General features: G+C 34.7%; 1 protein-coding gene across 2 annotated transcripts in view; it reads right to left on the reverse strand.

The window, feature by feature from the left end:
* TAP38 (thylakoid-associated phosphatase 38) overlaps positions 1-15,837 on the reverse strand; it is a 128,050-nt gene that overhangs the window by 84,864 nt on the left and 27,349 nt on the right. For both annotated transcript variants that reach the window (XM_089791768.1, XM_089791767.1), the window contains exons 2-4: positions 10,979-11,107; positions 10,717-10,819; positions 10,306-10,416 (exon numbers count right to left, since the gene is read on the reverse strand). In XM_089791768.1, the coding sequence (XP_089647894.1) occupies positions 10,306-10,416; positions 10,717-10,819; positions 10,979-11,107 (343 nt within the window). The remainder of the gene's footprint in view (positions 1-10,305; positions 10,417-10,716; positions 10,820-10,978; positions 11,108-15,837) is intronic.

Below are 15,837 nucleotides of genomic sequence, written 5' to 3' on the forward strand. Positions count from 1 at the left end.
TATGTATATAAATATATAAAGTTCAAATTCACATTTAATTTAATTTTGATTGTATTATTATAAACCCTCGACTGCCTTGTTAAAGTCAACCACTAAATCCAAACTGAGTTGGTTAAATCAGAGTGGCTATACACCAAATCACCAACTGTTGTTACGTGTGAATATACTTTGCAACGGCTTTTGTTTGCGGTGGACCACCATCTAACATACATTAGTTCTCAGGGCTCTTGATTGGGTGTGACATGGAAGTCGTGTATCCAATGGTCATGATTCCATGCGGGAATCACTCCCAATGGGAACATGACTCCCCATCACCATACATATGGATGGTGACTATACAATCAAAGTAGATCGAGCAAGTAATTGCTTCTGTCTTGCTGCAGTTATAACAGAGTACAGTGAGACCAGTAAATACATTGCAGACAAATACAAGTGTATAGTACGAGATTTATGAGTTATTATTAACAGAAAATCATACGTATATTAAAGTAATATATATATATAATAGAAGATATGAATAGCAAATATATAATATGATCATCACAACACCAACAGTTAGAAACCGAACCTAATTGTTAAGTTTGTAGCTTCAGTCAAATTGATTCGATCATCAGATACATTGCTGATGGAAAATCATCATTTAGACATATATATATATATGATTATTTATATTATTGTTAATATATTATTATTATCTAATAATGATTAACCATAGATACATGTCTCTTCATAAGACATGTCTCCTCCTCTCATATTTATAAATCTTCAAATCTGCATTTGGAAGACACCAATAACAATGGGAATGTTAGTACGTTTGCAGAAAACGATCCATAGAACATTAACATGGTATCAAAGCAAGCTGCAAATGCAAGATAACTAATGAGAGAGGAATGATACTTAAGACAATAATCAGTGTGGCAATAATCGTATGAAATGCAGGAGTTTATAATCAGCGTTGCTGAGCATCAAAGCAATGAATTATTGTGAAGATATCAAGATGAATAACTTGGGAGACATCGAAGTTTTCACCTCTGCATCATGTTAGCACATAAGACATACAAATATGTCTAAATAACCCAGCAATTATATTATGCACTAGTATTATGCAGAGATGATTTTGAAAAGCATGGAATGGAAGCAAGGAAGATACAGTTTGGAATTTACTTACAGTAATCTAATATATGTATATATATCACAACCTTAAAAAGGTGGAAAGATCCTTGAACAAGAAGCAGAGGGGGAAAACAACAGCAGTTATATCAGTCTTGAGTTTATACATCAATTATTAATGGAAGTGCATACTCAGGAAAGACACCAATCAAGGAGCCCACAATCTAAAGGAGACACCAAAACATAGTCTTCTGTGATTGGAAATTGCAGAATTCAGCAGCATTCAAGACATTCTGCATTCACATTGCTTCAAGCTGTTCGCAATGATTTTATATATGTTTAAGTTGTCATGCAATTGTAGCAGAGTACGGTGAAGACCAGTACATATAGTTGAATATATCAATTCTTTAGTCTGCTACTTGGAGTTTAGAGCCCAGTCTGTTATGTTGTGACAACATACAACAGCGAACATACATCTACACAGAGATCAGTGAACACTAAATTAAATCAGTCTTCAATGGCACGTGATCTGCATAAATCAGTCTACTCCAGTGGAAAGATATATACTGTCAAATATCCATAGTGTGATATATCTATATCTGTTGTTGCAGTTTGTAAATAAACTTATAATTAAGAGTATCATTAAGAAAAACAAAAGTGCATTACAGTGGAGTCGTAAGGAATGAAAAGGTAAAATAAAGTATATGTGGCAAAACATATTTAAAAGGGTGACACTTTGCCAACCCCGCCCCCTAAGATATTGTGAATGAAGAAAAATCAGCGATAAGTGATATGGATTCACTGACAAAGGAATTGAAAAATTGAACAAAGGACAAAAGCCAACGGCTTCATACTTGACGAAATGGTGACAATCATATGTTGTGGCTTTGTATTGGTGTAACAAACAATTGATCCCATAGAAGGAACTTTATATATTATGTAGAGGAAGGAAGAGGATGAACTGCTAAGATATCGTCCCTGCAGACATTTATCGAAGATAGATGGAGGATTATCACAGAAGATAGAGCATGGACCATCTACCAGGATGAGACTCTAATGCTAACTCACAGATTTACATATAGTGTAACAAACAATTGATTCCATAGAAGGAACTTTATATATTATGTAGAGGAAGGAAGAGGATGAACTGCTAAGATATCATCCCTGCAGACATTTATCGAAGATAGATGGAGGGTTATCACGGAAGATAGAGCATGGACCATCCATCAGGATGAGACTCTAATGCTAACTCACAGATTTACATATTGATAACATTAACAATTATTATCGTTACATAACCATTATCCCATACCTACATCAGCCAGTTTCAGCTTACCGAGCCCAATGCTAAAAGAGCGATTTAAAGTCAGAAGTGGGGATTATGCGTTCAGAACCTGGATATGATATACAGTGAGAGAATACGGAAGGGAGAAAGACGTGGAAGACAGAAAAATACAGAGAACATAAATTTCTTAGGGAATATACCATGAGACCATGAAAATATTTCTTTCCAGACTGATATATACTCTTATCCCAAGCTGCTATTTTGCAGTGATTAGCAAATAATATGTGCACTTGCAGGGATCAGTAAATAATGAAAAGAAGGTATCAAAGGTGGAGCGGGGAACTAAATGGAAATAAGATCTTAATAAACACATTAAAATGAGAATCTAATATCAGCGGCAAATTTAAGGACGAATAGATAGAAAGTGTGGAGTACCTGCAAAGTTGTAGTTAGCAGAAAATGAGCATTAGTGTGTCAATTAATGATCATTCAAACTTCAACAAGAGTATGGCAACAAATAATATTGACGATATATCAAACTTTTTAGTGCCTTAAAGGTAAATATTTGGTGACCAATCAGCATCTAAGACAGTCAATCACTAGCTACGTATGACTATCAACTATGTGCATAGCGGTATACAAAGAATATAATTATACAAGCAGTTTGTGAGACCAATAAGGTCGAAAATTATTATTAAGTGGATAACTCATTTATCTAGAATTTTCATCACAAATACTAGATATGTGAGTTAGGAGCTTTACATATAGACTGTGATGGTCACACAAGATTACTATGTATACATATGCTTTGGTCTCATGCGCCAATGAGCACGCATAACAAAGATAAGGAAAAATGCAAGCCACATCCGCAAAAGACACCGATCAATGTCGCATGGTCAGAAATGAAATTTAAATAATAATATTAAAGACATTGCTACTTGAAATCAAAATCATATATAAGCCATTGGATGTGTTTAGAAGTTCAAAACAATCACGTCAACAAATTATGCTGCTCCAGAGAAAAACAAGAAGAGACATAACACGTGCGTAGCCTATATTTAAGGAAAAGAGATCATTACATCTGACTATTTTTGGACATTGATTTGACATCACATTTATCCAGTTTTTGTATTGGAATAGATCTATTGTGTTTGTTTATAGAATTATTAACACATGAAATCCATCATATCCTCGGGTGTAAACTACTTTTAGAGAGAACATAATCAGATATTCACATCTCTGAAAGCAATTGCGCTAACCATGTTTTCCGCATTGAAGAAAATCCTTGGACTCAGAATGCTGAGATATGAGAAGCAAGTCTTGAAAATGGGCCTGGAAGATTGTTGCTTGCACCACTAAGTCTATTTCAGTCCTCGTATCTCACCATTCAGCATTAGTATTCAGTTTAACCAGCCAGCTATAAATTGAAGAAATAAGATGAATATGTAGTCAAAGTGATGGACAATAAACATGACTTATCAAGTTCTGAGATCTATTAAATAGAAAGAAGTTACCATATTTGATGTAAAGCAAAATCATTCAAACGATATAAGAGTGAGAACTTTACATTAGGGGGGGAATAATAATTAATGTTACGTTCCACTTGAACCACCTTAAAAGGAAGATGTTCCATTCTCAAATAATCTAAGGAGGCAATTTTGCATTGGAGTAACTTGTGCAGATAAGTATTCTTATCCTTGAGTATTACATTTATCTACTTATTGTAGTCTCCCTCTCTTATTTGCATTTCTATAAAGAGATATTTGCCTTGTTCTTTTCCTTTGTCTCTAAGGATGTTCTTGCAGGAAAAGAAGGTTGGTACTTTATACATGCTACCAAATATTGTGCAGACTCAATCTTATAACAATAGTTCCAAAGAGGCCATGATCTAGAAATCATTGCTCATCTAAAGTTCATGCTAGATAAAGTGAGTTCTTTTTTATACGAATATCTTTGATGATTGAGACTGAGTATTCTTCTACATTAAGAGGGAGTCTGACATTTCTTCAAAGGCAACATATGAAGATTGATATTCAGGGGGAGTCTAAAAAGACGTGTGTGACTACATGATTTTGATGGGCCTATCCCTGTGTGCATCATGAAGAAATAATGACTAATCACAAGAAAATCAGAAGATCGATATCAAATTCAAAGGGAGTCCGACAGGCATCCTTGGGCAAAGAGAGCTAACTTCCAAGGATCATTGTTCAGAGGGAGAATTTTGAGGTGCAATCCCTTGTTAATGATATCTTCTCTATGCGGGAGAAGTTCTAAGTGAAATTCTTTGTAATGCATTTTTCTCTATGAGAGAAGTTGAGGTGAAAGCCCTTGTTCCACCCTCTGACTTAGTTCATGGTGGTCACTATTTTGCATATGTGGATTATGTCATGAATGGTGGTGACCTTTCATTGATATATATATGTATATATATATATATGGAAGGTAGCTATTGTAAGGTGACGATCTTATCAATAGTTTGACCTATTGTCATAACCAAAGTTTCGAGAATTGCCATAAAATCGCCGGTTTGGCAATTCAATTCAACCTCGGAGATTTTTCATGAGTCGTGAATCAGATCAACCAATTTTTCTCATGAATTGCCTGAATTGCCGATTCATGCGATTCATGGAAAAATTGTCTGAATTGGCCATGCAGCAAGGCATAAAGTGGATTTTTTTTTAATAAAACACTTTTTTTTTTTTTTCTTTTTGGCCTTTCCTCTGTGTTTTAACCCTAAAGGGCCATCTAATTGTTAAGCATGAGTAGAAGAAAGGAAAAGTGAGAGAGAAGAAGAGAAAAAAAAAACCAAAGGTTTCCAACCAGCAAGAAGGAAGAGCACTAAAGAGATCAGAAGTCCATCTGGGGAGGCCATAAATTGCATTGAGAGCATTAAAGAGTCAATAGCAACACTCCTCAACTCATTTGCAAGATGTAAGTGCTGATTTTTGTTTTTGCATGTCAGTGTATTATGCATTTTTTGTTAAATTGTTTTAGTTTTCATTCAAATCTTGAATTTTTTTAGTTTTACTAAATTGCAACTAGGGTTTGTTGTTTTGTAGCTTTTGTTTATTAATTTCAAACTTTGATGTTTTACTTGAATTTTCTTATCGCAGCAGCCCTTTGCTTTCATTTTCCACAATGGGTAAAAAAGATGAATGTTGGAAGTATACCGAAGAGTTTCTTGAAAGAAACAAATTTCAAATGAAATATATGTTTTGTAAAGAAATAAATTCTGGTGGTATTGATAGATTCAAATACCACATTGTTGCTATACCTGGGCATGATATTACAATTTGCACTCAACAAACTGCTTAGGCAAAACACACTTGTTTAGTGGCATTAGAAAAATATGAACAAGAGAAATTGAATAAGAGAATTCAACTTGAAGGGTTAAGAGCTATTGGCTCCCATGCTCCCATAGCCGCATCTGCATCTGCATCAACTTCTGCATTCGTAGGTTGTGTTGGAAAGAGTTCTTCTAGGCTTCCTTTTCATCCTAGTTCTAGTGCTCATGCGAGTGTTAGTGCTAGTCAGTCTTATACTGAGATTGAATCCAACTCCAACCTATTGCAGCCTAGAGTGCGTAAAAATAGATTGGATAGTTACTTTGTGCCTTGCACTACTCCTGACTCACAACCCACGCTTATGGGCATAGGTTTGCACAAGGAGATTCATGATGCTGCCAGAAAAGAGATTTGCAAATTTTGGTACTTTTGCAACATTCCATTTGTTGTAGCCAGGTAATTGATTCTTTTTCCTTTGTTTTCTTTAAGGTTAAAGTAGAACTTTAATTATATCTACTTGTTTTATGATTCACTGATTAATCATAGATTCACTTCACAAGCTTACATAATAATTTGACATCTAAATTTCTAATCATAATCTATTTTTGATAGGGCTCCTTATTGGTAAAACATGATAGATGCAGTTGCTATTTGTGATCCGAGGTTTAAAGCTCCAACTAAGGTTGAGTTGAATGGATACCTCTTGGATGAAATGGTAGAGGATATGAAGGTTGAGCTTGAGGAGCACCGAAAGGAGTGGATCGAAAAGGGTTGCACCATCATGACTGATGGTTTGACAGATAGGAGGAATAGAACACTCTTCAATTTTCTTGTTTTCCGTGGAGGTGATTGATCATTCTAGTTTCCTACATACATATTGAATTGTGAATCGTGATTGAAGATTTCAAATTTTGATTTGGTGATTGCTAATTTGTTGATGATCCATTATAATTTATTGTTTTGCGGGATATACCATGTTCCTCAAATCCATTGATACTTCCGCTCATATAAAAAATGTCACATACTTATGTGAAGTTATTGAGGAAGTCATAGCAAAAGTGGGGGAACAACATGTGGTGCAAGTGGTGACAGAAAATGCAGCAAGTTATGTTGCTACAGGTAAACTTTTAATTTTTCAAGTTTTGAAAATAAATTTATTTGAATTTTGAACTTTTTCTAATTCTAAGTTTCCTAAGTTCTAACATGTTTGAATTTCTAATTAATTTAAAATTGTTGTAGGTAAATTTTTAATGGAGAGGCACCCCATGATATTTTGGTCTCTTTGTGTGGCACACTACATTGACCTCATGTTGGAGGAAATTGGCAAGCTTGAGTGGATCAAATCATGTGTCAAAAAGGAAAAAAATGTATGTAAGTTTATTTATAGTCATTCATTCGTCCTTAGCACAATAAGAGAGTACACAAGAGGCAAGGAGTTAGCTCGTCCAGGCATCACAAGGTTTGCCTCAAATTTTATCACACTGCAGTCCTTGTTGACATCAAGGGATGATTTGAGAAGCATGTTTGTTGGGTAGAAGTGGATTTCATCTTCCTATGCTACAACCACTGCAGGGGTAGATGTGGTGAATTGCATCTTTGATGATGATGGTTTTTGGAAACCTGCTAAAAAAATCCTTAAGATAAATTTATTGCAACTTAACATTTAGTATTTTACTATTTAGTATTTAATATTTAATATTTAATTGTTTTATGATTTAGTTTTACTTTAAGTTATATTATTTTATATTTAAGTTTTGACTCATTATTTTTTATATTATATGCAGGTCACTGAACCCTTTGTATCTCTCCTACGAACAACTGATGGGGAGAAGCCCTCTATGAGCTACATATATGAGGGCATGGATAGGACCAAGGAGACCATTATGGCCCAATATGCAAGAGTACAGGAGAAGTATGCCCCTATTTGGGATATCATTGATAGGAGATGGCAAAATCAACTCCACCAAACCATCCATGCAGCAGCTTAGTTTTTGAATCCGGCATTTCGTTTCCATCATTACTTCAAAATGGATGAGGAGGTTCTCACCAACTTATATACAGTAATCCAGAGGTTGATTAGTGATGAGGATAGCGTAGCTACAACCACTGAGCTCGACAAGTTCAATAATAAAGAAGGACCACTTTTCTCTGGCAAGATGGCCATAGATGCTCAGACAACAATACAACCAAGTAAAAAATAAATAATATATTCATGAATCTAAAGTTTATAACTTATAAGTTGTGCATTTTAATTGTTGATTATGTAATTTTAAAGTTGTAAATGAGACTAATTGCTTTTGTATTCCTTTATTTCAGATAGACGGTGGCAAATGTTTGAGCCCGCAACCCCAAAACTTCAAAAAAATTGTCATTTGTATTCTGAGTCAGCCAAGTAGCGCTTCGGGATATGAGCACAGTTGGTCCATATTCAAGCACATCCACTCGAAGAGGAGAAATAGGTTGACTGTGCAGAGGTTGAACGATCTTGCCTTTTTTCATTACAACCTTTGTCTTAGGATCAAACAGATTTTGGGCGCAAACTCCTCTTCGATCATTCTGGAGGAAATTGATCCAGAATCAGAGTGGCTCACTGATGTTGTGGATCCAGTCTTCACTGAGGAAGACCATGAGTGGGTTGACCAAGTGGATAGAGAGGCTGAGGCTATGGCCATGGTAGAGGAGGCAACTAGAGCATGTTCAGGCATTGGTAGACGAACACGCGCACACACAAAACAAGTCGTAGTGATGTTGTTCATTAGCCCAACTTACATGCGGGGCATATGGCTCAGCAGTCCTCTAGGACCTACCTTAGACGCCTTTCTAGTAGGCAGATTGGATACTCGGAAGCTGAGGCTGAGGCTGAGGCTGAGGATGATGATGAGGTGTGAGCAGGAGCTAGAGCTTATTTTTTCATTTTGTTTATAGATATTGATAGACATACGTTTCATGAATCTTCATCTTAGATTCTTATATACATTTATGATTTGATGTCTTGTAGATCTTCATCTTACATACATTCTATGATTTGAATCATTATGATCATATGATTTCTATTTACTTCAGCTACAACCTACAATTTAAATTTTATATGTAACATAGTTATGCATGTGATGGATTTATCATTTATGTTCCATGTTTATGTATGTTAATGTTTATTTGATGATGTTATAATGTGTTTAAGTTATATTCAATAAAGGGTGCATGAAATAAGTTTTAAATTGTTAAAATCTCTAAATTTAAAGGTTTTTTTTTAATTTGCCGATTCATGAGCGATTTATGGTCGATTCACGATTCGATTCGGCCTTTGCCAATTCTGATCCGATTCGGATTCTCGTTACTTTGGTCATGACAGACTTCATTAATTTGTTGTCCTAAAGTGCCAAAAGTCATAATAACAAACGTATCATGATCAAACTTCATTAAGTTGTCATCCTGAAGTGTTGGGGATCATGATACTTGTCATGATAGAGACCATGACATTGTGATTTCTAGTTATTTGATCGACTTCACTACGTTGTTGTCCCAAAGTGCCGGAAATCAGGTAACTCATATCCTACTAGGATATAACATATTCTTCTAGTAGGCATCAAGGATTTGATGAGAGTGCACATACCAAAAGAATATAAGTATGATGAATATCATATAATTAATATTTCTTGTTGAAACATACTTCGGATTATATTGAAAGATAACATCTAAGTTGAATGATATAAGCTGATATCCTTGAATATGTCATTCTGGGAATATCATACTGAGATGATATCTCTTCATATACTTGAGAGCATAATGTGTTCTTTAACAATCCTCCCTAGCTAAGAGAGAGTATTAAGTTTGTAACTTCAGTCGAATTGATTTGATCATGAGATACATTGTTGATGGAAAATCATCATTTAGACAAATATTCTTATATATATATGATTATTTATATTATTGTTAATATATTATTATTATCTAATGATGATTAACCATAAAGACATATCTCTTCATGAGACATGTCTCCTCTCATATTTATAAGTCTTCAAATCTGCACTTGGAAGACACCAATAACAATGGCAATGTTAGTACATTTGCAGAAAATGATCCATAGAACATTAACATCATAGACAACAGCTTAAGAGCTGAACCAAAAAGTATTTTTGGTTATTTTATATGTAATTTGAAAATGATTGTTTTTTTAGCATAAAGAGGATTTCTTGATATATTATTATCAGCCTGTTACTGGGTTTATAGGTAAGGCCCCTTATTCTAGTGTTTCAGAACAAACTAGATGAGCAACTAGTTTCTCTATTCTCTCAGCATAATAATTGGTATGGTTGAAGGCTGTCAAATTTGGTGATCATGGATTGTGATACACCAAGAGAATTCAGCTGTCCATTTAGAAATATCCAAATATTATTGGCTGTTGAGTTTAAATGCCAGGGCAACTAAGAAAAACATATCCTGAACTGTATTTTAAAATATGATAATGTATATGTCACTGTCATGCCTCCATGTACAGCTTATACTAGATATTTTCATTTTCAATCATGCCGATTAACTTACATTCTGTACAATATATGGGTAGTTCCAGAACATTGAGATCAACATTTCCCAATAGATTGATTCCATTGACTACTAAACACTTACCCAACCACCTGCTTCTTTTACACGTCTAATTTCATTTAGAGAAACTTTGCTATTTCCATATGGGCGATGAGGACTTGTAATCTGCACAGCCTTTCCTGAACGTGATATCACCTAGAACAAGTCAAACAAACAATCAGAATCAGAATTACTGAACTAACAATATTAATTTCTGACGGAATCTATTATGTACTGAGACAATATTGCATCAAAAAAATTAGTTACCTCCAAATGAATTATATAAATTAAAAAAGCCAAATGAACATGACACTCAATTTTGAGATTGAGTTGTATTCTAGATAGGTACTTCTTTAATGGAAGATAAATATTCTTCAACTGAAATTTAGAGGCATGGGTATGAATGATCTCCACACGAGAATGAATCAATCAAATTACTATTAATGAGAAACATACCACAGAAGAATCGCCAATATGGGAAACTATTAATCTATCACCTCCCACAAACATAACAGTTGCCGTTGAGCCAGATTCAACATCATCACCCATTTCTTCAATCCTAGTCAACAGATATTAGGGTCTGAAACTCAGAAACATATATAAATCAATAACTTTCTTGTTAAAGACAACACGTGAAATTGGCATGTACAGAATGAAATTTGACATAGAAATGTTTTAAGATCTTATCTCTGTAAAAAAATGAGTGGTACATACAAACCAGGACAAGAGCTGCCTATCAGCTTCTAAAAATGCTTTCCCTAATGCCTCTTTTGTAGCATCCAAATCCTTGGACTCTAAAAGTAAGCCATCCTGCAACGCTTCTGCACATTTTTTATATAATTCTTCCCTGGATATCCATGCAGAGCAAACCATCAAAAGAGAATACTATCACATCCAAAGTTTTAAAGATAAATTAACAAAAAAAGGAAATTTTAAAAAAAAATCAAACCTGCCCCATTAAAAAGTGACAAGCAGCTGCGGTGGAGATAAGAAAGGTAAGAACATAATACAACTGAAAGGAAAAGGAAATACCACAGTTGCTTTGAATTTTACAACTTGACAGTATGCCATGGATATCAATGGTATCAATTACTCATATCAGATGCAAATTGGGATGAATAAAACTATTACACAATAGTCAAATTTTCCATAGAAGGTAATCAGATTAAGTGCCAGAACTTCTTGGGAGGTCACTCATCCCAGTACTGTTCTGGCTCAAACACACTTAACCATAGATTTTATTCCAAATTCAAGCCCCCTAAGTTTGATACCTCATTTGCAAAACTTTAGAAAATGCTGCACCTTTTGAACCATTCACTGTGGAGCTCTCTAGTTCATTCATTTTCTTTATATATAGGAAGAAGAACGAAGAATGTAGCACGTGTACCAAGGGTCCACTTGAAATTCATCTTATTTTATTTTAATATATGTCTAAATGGTGATTTAGTTGCTATAAAACTAAATAGAATTTTAAAATGATTATGTGAATAGCAAAGATACTGGCTCAAAGGTTGATCGGTGATAATTCATATCTATAGTCAATGGGATTTAGTTGCTATAACAATAAAAATTGAGACTTAAAAATGATTATATAAATAAACAGGATACTGGTTTAAAGGTGATAGTCCGGCTCTATAGACATTAAATATTTGCAAGTGCTCAATCTAACAATCAATAAAAAATTTCTCAAAAGCCAAATTCTCATGGTTTAATTAGTCATAATGCCTATGCAAGCACCGGTCCATTAATGGGTTTCAAGGGTTCATCTTCCATGTGTTGATAGGTCAGAGGTGAAATGGCGTAACTGGATCAAAGATGGGTCCAAGAAAACTTTGACGGGGCATCTATGTAATCCAAGCATTTATGGTGCTGGATGTGTGGCAAGGGATTGTTATGGTAACATTCTTTCCTTAGAAAACAAAAAGCTTGTAGAAGGAATGATTAACGAGGCTTAAGTCTAGGCAGTGCTTTTGGGGGAAGAACTTGGGATGAAACTCCTTGTTGAACAACTCCATCTAGAAAGGGATTCACAACTGATTCTCAATGTGGTTACAAATGGAAAAGCTCAGGTATGGAGGATAGATAAAGTGATCAACATCATGTCATGTCCCCATTTTGGAGGCAATTTGATTTAATTAATTTAATTAATTAGGTTATCCAAAATAATGAATATTTTATGAGGATGACTAATTAATTATTTTAATTAAATAAATAAGTGGTATTAAGTTAATTATTTATAAAGTTATCAAATAAATAGATATTAAAAGGTAACTTTATATTTAATTAATTTAATAAAGTGACTTGAATTATAAAATATTTTATAAAGTCACTTAATAGATAAAACAAAATAATGTTCTAGAAGCTTCTGGAGAAAGTGGAGAAAAAAGAATAAATAGGCACCCCGGGCTTCATTCTAATCATCCAGATTTGTTGTTGTTGATGTTGATGTTTGTTGATGTGTATTGTGGAGCCTAGGGTTTCTACAATAGTCACAATTGGCCATTGAGAACGAAAACTCTCAATTGGTACGCAATTTTGAGGGTGTGAAATATCACTTGAACTATTGCAGCTGGGAGGAAGATACTTCAGTCTTCTATTTGTGCTACATTGAGAAAAAATATTTGTGGCCATTGAGAACGAAAACTCTCAATTGGTACGCGATTTTGAGGGTGTGAAATATCACTTGAATTATTGCAGCTGGGAGGAAGATACTTCAGTCTTCTATTTGTGCTACATTGAAAAAAAATATTTCAGTTTGAAAAAGCAGGCCAAAAAAGCAATTCGAAAAAAGCAGGCCAAAAAAGCAATCTGAAAAAATCAAGCCGAAAAAGCAGACCCGAAAAAGCAATCCGAAAAAAGCAATCCAAAAAAGCAAATTCGAAAAAGTAAAGAAAATTATTACAGCCATCTACAATCAAGGGCGGCAGCTAGAGAGGCACAACTTGGGCACTTGAGGAGGTTATTTTCTGTTCAATGGTATTGCAATACATCTATTCTCTAAGGTGACTTCATATGCCAGGTTCAATGTGTATTTTCATAGTTGCCTTTCACTATAGAGTGTTGTTGTAACTGTCATTTCGTATCAGACCTATCATTCATTAATAGATATATCATTCATTTTTACATTTCTCACAATGGTATCAGCAAACCATGGCTTTAGTTGTATTTAATCATGCATGTGATTAGTGTACTGCTGTAGGGGAGTACTGAAGTTAGATATTTAGTATTGCATTAGTTTTCATTGGCAGTTGTAGGTGCATATTACTTTACCAGCAATCATCATATTTTGATATCTTTGTAAATGCTAAGAGTCTTGGCTAACTTAGTATGAATATTGTATTGGATACTCATTCTCAATCAAGGAGATACAATTGCTGGTCATTAATAGTTGTCTCTGAGCGTTAATATATCATTTCTTATCAGCCAGTTAGCTTGCATACCAACTATTTGTTAAAATACTAGTTGGCTATAGGTGATCATTTTCATGATTAGAACTCATATATGCATTCACTATTGCCAAAATTAGTTGCATATTTATGTTAGGTCATTGTTTAGACAATTTGGAGTCTTTTGTAAGCATTCTCTTTGAGGCAAATCCAAACAAGAATCGCTGCAGCAATCTGAAAAGTTATATCAATCAGAGGACCCTTGCTTGCAAAGTGTTTGACAAAATGTCAAACCACTGAAGTATAAAGATTTTTGGTGTTTGAAGAAGTTATAACCTATTGGGGTTATTACACATCATATGGCAGCAGTTGAGATTTTTCAAAAGTTACAATGTCCCATATATAGGGAAGGTAATGGATTGGCAGAATCCCTTTCTAAAATAATGGTGTCTTTTGCAGACAAATTTGGCCAAGAGTTTGGCATAGCTGATCAAAGGTGGCAATGATGACATGACAAGGTGGCATACTATTGGGGTGATTGATGTTTATTTCACAAAAACTAGTGCATCGTGATGATAAATACTGGTAGGGTAGTAAAGAAATGTTGCATTACCATTTTCAAGAGTATTTTTGGTGCTTGTCCATAGAAGGTTCTTCTGCTTCTATAGAGTGGTTGAAAGGATGGACATTGCACACAATAGTATGGAGGCCAATTTCAAGGTCAAGGCATTGAAACAGAAAATGACATTTTGGGGTCCTATCTTAGAGGAGAGCTTGAAAATTGCATTTGCAACCAGTGACCCTTTTATCATGATTTTGGTGAGGGCTTTGCTTGGGATTGAATTAGTAGCATCAAAATTCTGATACCATACCAACATAGACATCCTGTCCCTGTTCTATGTGTGGGGTTTGGAATTTGGTACGAGGGTTGAGGTGAAGAGGGATGTGGAATGTTGTATACATCCTGAATGGAGGGTTGGGCTTGATGAATTGCCGCTGCTGGCGGAACTTGGATGAGGATTTGTCACTGCAAGAGAAGACTGGATTGCCATGCCAAGATTTCATGCCATATCCACCCTTTTGTTGGATAGGGCTTTGGATAATGGAATTGAACAAAGGACAGAATCAAATAAGTATTCGGGCTACACTGTAGATTTCATCCATGATTGGGAGTTGGTGATTGTTGCGAGTATTTTGAGAGAGCGGATGGACAAGATTATGCTCCACTTTCAACTTCCACATGGTTGAACCAAAATGGAGAATCAAAGGGCTTGCAAAAGTTGTGGCACTCATGGACTAGGATGTTCTAGTGAAAGGGTCGCAAAAAAGGACGATGGAGCTCAAAAGTTGTAGTTCATCACCATATTTTTGGTCTCGATGACCCATGGTGTGGAGGGTTTTTAGGTTTCTTTTTTTGTCTTATAGTTGTATATGAACAAGAATGGCAGTGTCTATTCAACTAGCATAATGGTTGTGATTAGAAATTCATTTATTATTTTATAGCTAAATTAAAATTACAATGCAACTATCTTATGGTTTTTAAATGATTAAACAATTAACAAATAGACAACCAATCTATCGTCTAGATAGCCATTTCAAACAAGAATGGTGTATATGCCCAGAAAAGCAAGCCAAATTTTGTATGGTTAGGGTAGATGCACTATATACCACATTGAGTAAGGGGTAGAGCGATTGTGATAGGACCAATTCGGAAGACTAGTGTTTATATAGGATACAATATTGCAGGTAGAAGTTAGGGTTGATATAGAATTCCCTTATTATTACTACAAAACTTTATAAATTAATAAAATATACTAATTTACCAACCAAAGAAAAATACCTAAACAAGCATCTCCCACATCAAAAAAACTCTCTTGTAAAAGCATGATACTATTACACTGCTAGGTTTCCCTTATAAACGGTATATAGAGCATCAAGTATAAACTCTATCACAAAAATTCAATTTGAGTTCATGTTAGGAAACAATAAAATTTGGATGAAGTTTACCAAGGAGAAGAAATTTGAAAAAATAATCATGACTAAAAAATGACTGGATAAGGAATATCCATTAGAAGCTAGTTAGGAATGGTAAGATGGAAGAGAATGGCAAAAGAACCCCGCATTAGGTAGCCTACCTCATATGTATGGCAAGGGCCACAAGAGGCCAAGGGGGAATAATGTATTCACTCAT

The sequence above is a fragment of the Cupressus sempervirens genome, chromosome 7, assembly GCF_028749045.1.
Source record: "Cupressus sempervirens isolate cs-2001-9-10 chromosome 7, ASM2874904v1, whole genome shotgun sequence".
In the NCBI taxonomy this organism is placed as follows: Eukaryota; Viridiplantae; Streptophyta; class Pinopsida; order Cupressales; family Cupressaceae; genus Cupressus; species Cupressus sempervirens.